Source organism: Oncorhynchus keta, unplaced genomic scaffold (assembly GCF_023373465.1).
Source record: "Oncorhynchus keta strain PuntledgeMale-10-30-2019 unplaced genomic scaffold, Oket_V2 Un_contig_8233_pilon_pilon, whole genome shotgun sequence".
Lineage (NCBI taxonomy): Eukaryota > Metazoa > Chordata > Actinopteri > Salmoniformes > Salmonidae > Oncorhynchus > Oncorhynchus keta.
The window spans coordinates 71,957-77,956 of NW_026289935.1; the positions used below are offsets into that span (position 1 = coordinate 71,957).

The 6,000-nt window shown below is 44.3% G+C and overlaps 1 protein-coding gene across 17 annotated transcripts in view; it reads right to left on the bottom strand.

The window, feature by feature from the left end:
* Window positions 1-4,772, bottom strand: part of LOC118381130 (low-density lipoprotein receptor-related protein 1B-like) — a 67,643-nt gene extending 62,871 nt beyond the window's left edge. For all 17 annotated transcript variants that reach the window (XM_052512400.1, XM_052512396.1, XM_052512397.1 and 14 more), the window contains exons 1-4: window positions 4,664-4,772; window positions 3,458-3,577; window positions 3,132-3,257; window positions 2,850-3,053 (exon numbers count right to left, since the gene is read on the bottom strand). In XM_052512400.1, coding sequence (XP_052368360.1) covers window positions 2,850-3,053; window positions 3,132-3,257; window positions 3,458-3,577; window positions 4,664-4,763 — 550 coding nt within the window. In that variant the 5' untranslated portion in view covers window positions 4,764-4,772. The remainder of the gene's footprint in view (window positions 1-2,849; window positions 3,054-3,131; window positions 3,258-3,457; window positions 3,578-4,663) is intronic.
* Window positions 4,773-6,000: the final 1,228 nt, after the last annotated feature.

A 6,000-nucleotide genomic window follows, 5' to 3' on the forward strand; every position in this document is an offset into this window, starting at 1 on the left:
AAAGGTCTTACTCACACCGGCTACAGAGAGCGTGATCACTGCCGTTTGGAACAGTTGATGCTCTCATACAGGTTTCAGTGTTATTTGCCTCAAAGCGAGCATAGAAGTAATTCAGCTCATCTGGTAGGCTCATATCACTGGGCAGCTCGCAGCTGTGCTTGCCTTTGTAGCTTAATAGTTTGCAAGCCCTGCCACAAGACTAGCGTCAGCGCATTCAGTCTTAGCGCTGTATTGGCACTTTGCCTGTTTGATGGTTTGTCAAGCATAGCGGGATTTGTTATAAGCTTCTGGGTTAAAGTGCGGCTCCTTGAAAGCTGCAGCTCTACCCTTTAGCTCATTGTGGATGTTGCCTGTAATCAATGGCTTCTGGTTGGGGTATGTACGAAATCACTGCGGGAATGACGTCATCGATGGACTTATTGAAGCCAGTGACTGATGTGGTGTATTCAATTCCATCGAAAGAGTCCCGGAACATATTACCAACCCTTAGTAAACTTGTAAGAAAATGGTGTTTGACCAGATACAATGCTATTTCACGGTAAACAAATTGACAGCAGACTTTCAGCACGCTTATAGGGAAAGACACTCAAGCACAACACTTACACAAATGACTGATGATTGGCTGACAGAAACTGATGATACATTGATTGTGGGGCTGTCTTGTTAGACTTCAATGCATATTTTGATGTTATCAATCATAGTCTGCTGTTACTTGTCTAATAGAACAGAGGGTGTTCGTTAATGGAAGCCTCTCCAACAATCCAAGTAGAATCAGAAATTCCCCAGGGTAGCTGTTTAGGTCACCTTTGTTCAGTCTTTACTAATGACATGCCACCGGCTTTGTGTAAAGCTCAACACGATACATGTCAGCTACTACAGCAACTGAAATGACTGCAACACTTTAGAACTGCAGTTAGTTTCAGAATGGTAGCAATGATTTAGTCAAATATTTCCAAAAACTTAATGCATTGTATTGGGAACAAATCATTCACTAATCCCCAAAGCTAAACTACATCTCGTAATGAATGTGAAATTTGCAGGTTGAGGTGACTAAACTGCTTGGAGTAACCCTGGATTGTAAACTGTCATGGTCAAAACATATTGATACAATAGTAGCTAAGATGGGAGAAGTCTGTCCATAATAAAGCACTGATCTGCCTTCGTAACACTCAAGGCAAGTTCAACAGGCCCTAGTTTTGTCACCCAGACTACTGTTCAGTAGTGTGGTCAGGTGCCACAAAGAGGGACTTAGACAAATTGCAGTTGGCTCAGAACACTGCAGCCCTGTGGGCCCTTAAAAGTACTCATTTGTTTCGAAGTATTTAGCAAGCTAGCCAATGGTTAGCCTGGGAGCTTGACTGTTTTCAGGTCAGATCAACGCTCGGATAAACACTACTTTTCGGCCAGAGCATCCAGTGTGTGCTCGGAATGCTCCAAGAGCGAAACACTTTGAATTTATGAACGGCCAATCTAACAAAGCTCAGTTTACGAACACCCAGAGCACACTATGGCACTCGATTAAATGTATGAACAGTCCAGTAAGTATAAGTCAGCCTTTTGTCTTGAAAAGTTTTGGTTGTTTAGTACATAGTCTCACATGTGCATTCTTAAAGAGGTGTGGGGCTAAAGCTTAGAAGCGTGTGAACAATGCTGGGTGTTGACAAAGCTTTCCAGTAGGTACCAAAACAATCAAGGGCCATCAGTCCTTTATTTATAGGGGGAGATCAAGCTGATCCTAACTATCACTATTGCCCTTGATTCGAAGCAATGTTGTGCTGCTATTTTTATTGACTTGGCCGATTCTTTTGATATGGTAGACCATATTTGTGGGTTGGCTAATGAGTTGTGTCTCAGGGGACTTTGGCCTGGTTTGCTAACTACACCCCAAAGAGTGCAGTGTATTAAGTCAGAAAATCTGCAGTCTCAGCCACTGCCCGTCACCAAGGGTGTAGCTCAAGGCTCGATCCTAGGCACCACACTCTTCTCAATTTACATCAACATAGCTTAGACAGTACGGAGCTCTCATCCATGTATATGCCGATACAGTCTTCTACTCAGCTGGCTCTTCCCTGGATTTTGTGTTAAATACTCTACAACAAAGCTTTCTTAGTGTCCAACAAGCTTTCTCTGCCCTTAACCTTGTTCTGAACACCTCCAAAACAAAGGTCATGTGGTTTGTTAAGAAAGTCCCTCTGTACTACTAATACTACCTCTGTGGTTTTAGAGCTTGTGGTAGTCACCTCATACAAGTACTTGGGAGTATGGCTAGATGGTACACTGTCCTTCTCAGCAAATATCAAAGCTGCAGGCTTTGAAGTCTAGACTTGGTTTCCTCTATCGTAATCACTCCTTTCACCCCAGCTGCCAAACTCTTATACAGATGACCATCCTACACATACTAGATTACGGATAATTTAGATCGGCAGGTAAGGGTGCTCTGGGAGCGGCTATATGTTCTTTACCATTCGGCCATCAGATTTGCAACCAATACTCCTCATAGGACATACTCTTCTGTAAACTGTTCATCTCTGTATAGCCGTCACGAGACTCACTTGCAGATACCTTATTTATAAATCCCTCTTAGGCATCAGTTCCCCCTCTCTGAGATATCTACTGCAGCCCTGATCCTCCACATATAACACCCATTCTGCCAGTCACATTTTGTAAGGTCCCCAAAGCACACATCCCTGAGTTGCTAGTCTTCAGTTCTCTGCAGCTAGCGACTGAAACTAGCTGCAACAAACAAACACTGCAACAAACACTCAAACTGGACAGTTATTAGATCCTGCTTCATAGATCCTGCTACATCAGGAGAAACCAATCATGATAGAGAATCAGAAGACACCAACCATGATAAAGTATCCTGCGCTGCTGCTCCTTAGCCTTGTAGATGTTCCCCTGGTCATCAGCCCAGTAGAATGAGCTCCTGGAGAGGTCAAAGGCCAAGGCCAGAGGATCATAGCCAATACTCTGAATGGACTCGAATCTCAGAGTCTTCAGATTCAGGAATCCGATAGTTCCCTTCGTTGCAGTCAGAAACTTTGTAGAATTTCCTGAAAAGCATCAGATATTGAACAGGTTTAGATAACCAGTCAGAAGTTAATCAAACTAATGTTACTACGAAAAGTCACCTTTAGAATAGCAGTAGGTGGTTCCTTGAAGCTGGAAGCCATCTCTGCAGTGGCAGTAGAAGGACCCGGGTGTGTTGACACAGAAGTGCATGCATGGACCGTAAGGCAGAGCGCATTCATCCACATCTAAAGAGAGGAGAGCAAACAGGTTCAGTATTTTAGAGTTAACCCTCACCAACTGAGCTACAGAGGACCCGAACCCAACTAAGGTAGAGCGCTTTCATTCACATCTACAGAGGGGTTCAGAGTATTTAGGCTTACAGTAAAGGAATAGATAAATGAAACCAGTCATGACAATAACTCAACAGGATCACAGACATCCTCACCCAGACAGGAGGCTCCGTCAGCAGATAGCCTATGGCCTTTAGGACAGGAGCAGAGGGCTCCCCAGGGCTTATCCACACAGGAGTGACTGCAGCCACCGTTCTCTTCTGAACAGGTCCTCCCTGGAAGGTAGAGATGAGTCAGATCAGCCTGTCCTTTGACATGTTTCAGATGCCATAACAGTCAGTTATGACTGAAGAGGTTCATATATGTAGTGGTGAGGGGTTGGATGTTAGAGCAGGGGTGTCAATCTAATTGACCCGTGGTCTGCATGTGGTCTTCCCCCATGGGGGACCGCACTTAAATTGTATTACATACGATACTCCCGAGTGGCACAATGTGGTCCTTCTGTGGCTCAGTTGGTAGAGCATGGCGCTTGTAACGCCAGGGTAGTGGGTTCGATTCCCGGGACCACCCATACGTAGAATGTATGCACACATGACTGTAAGTCGCTTTGGATAAAAGCGTCAGCTAAATGGCATATATTATTATTATAGTCTAAGACACTGCATCACAGTGCTAGCTATGCCACAAGATACTCTGGGTTCGAGTCCAGGCTCTGTCCACGCCGGTCGCGACTGGGAGACCCACAATTGGCCCAGCGTTGTCTGGGTTAGGGGAGGGCTTGGCCGGCAGGGATGTCCTTTTCCCATCGTGCTCTAGCGACTCCTGTGGAGGGCTGGACGCAGTGTACGCGGACACGGATGCCAGGTGTTTCCTCCGACACACTTTCTTCCTTCCAGGTTAAGTGGGAATTGTGTCAAGAAATGGTGTGGCTTGGTTGGGTTGTGTTTCAGAGGTTCTCGACCTTTGTCTATCCCGAGTCCATACGGAAGTTGCAGCGATGAGACAAGACTAACTACCAATTGGATATCACAAAATTGTGGCGAAAAAGATAGGTTTATTTCATTGCGGTCAATTTTTAAAGAATGGTCTTCTTGCTTTCGTTTGGATGAATATTAGCAAGCGGGACAGAGTGAAAAGTCTATAAATGTCAGTCCACAAATTGGCTTTAGTGATCTCAGTGTACATTAAGATAGTTTTCCCCTGAAAAGCTTTTCCTTAAATCCAGAAGATTGAATGGGCCAAGGGGCCGGTTCTGGCCAGTGAGCCGTATGTATGAAACATCTGGGTTAGAGGTTCCTACCACCGGTAAAGGGTTATAGACTGAAGGTTAGGGTTAGCGGTCAAAGGTTAGAATTTCCTACCACAGGTAGAGGGTTCATCACTGCCATCAGAGCACTGCAATTTTCCATCACATCTCTCATCTTCAGTCAGACACACCCCTCCAGGACAACGCACAGCCATTGGACCACACCGGCCTGGAAGAGTAAAAGCATTAAAAATGCATCAAAACTACACCACATGCCTTCCTGCAAGAGGAACAAACACGCATACCCAGACCTGTAGGTTACATACTACTTCACCTGATTATTTTTGATCAGTCTAATTTATTGATATATTGTCTGAAACAAAGCACTGCAAAAACGTGGAAGCCAGAAAGTTGAATGAAATAACATACCTAAGGGAAGAATTCGGCAGTACCTGTATGGTTAGTGAGAAAGTCCATATTGCAAATGTACGGTCCCTTACTAGACGTCCGAAATCGTTTGTAAAATTCGCGGACGGCGTCGGGCCGAGCGGCAGGGCCGGACCTACCAGGAAGTCATCAAATGAACGTTGTCGGACATTCGGTTTCCGTTTTACAAAAATAATAAGATTTATGTCATTTTTCCCATGTCCCGGAAATTCCCACAAGAGGGCATAAGCAATCATATGGCTATTGCTACAAAACATCACGATTCACGACGGGGCCTTATCTCGAAAACTGAAAATATTTAGAAGCCGAAACTCGGTGAGCGTAGGGGCGGCATAATGGGCAGTTGGCCCCGAACAAGATGGCGTCTAGGCCTCAACGGTTTTTGAGTTATGGCCATTTATCTGGGATTAAAGGTCCAAAATGAAAATAGAGAAATTATTTTTCCACTTCACGTCAAAGTCAAGGAGCCTCCGGTGTCAATAAAAAAAGAACCAGCCATTTATCTATCGTCATTTAAGAGAAATCGTACAACGACACCTTGGTGATGTTCACGGATAGGTGTTTTTTTTTTTTTCAACGGTTACAGATCCAGTTGCAGGTTGTTCTTACGAATCTTTTTAAAGTGTGCTGCGGAGCTCTGCGAGATTTCTGTGATTTTCTATGATTTTCTGAAATAACACACACTCACTAAACCCTCCGTAAATAACTCAGTTCTTAACGTAAAGACTTAAAACTCAGGATTCTGTAAAGGCATACCCCAATCATGATATGAGTTTATTTATAGCTTCCTGTGCCAACCGGAAGTGCCTTTAATGGTGTCACAGTGGCAGTTTCCATGGGTTAAAAGGTCAGATCTTTTCAAAACTTCATATGTGTGACTAGGTAACCCTCATGAACTGTAAATCAGTCATTTCTCCCAGCAGATGTCAAAGAAAAGCTCTCACACGCACACACAGCAAGGATGGAGTGAAAAGTGTGGTTCTTAAAGACACAGAGAGCAGGCAA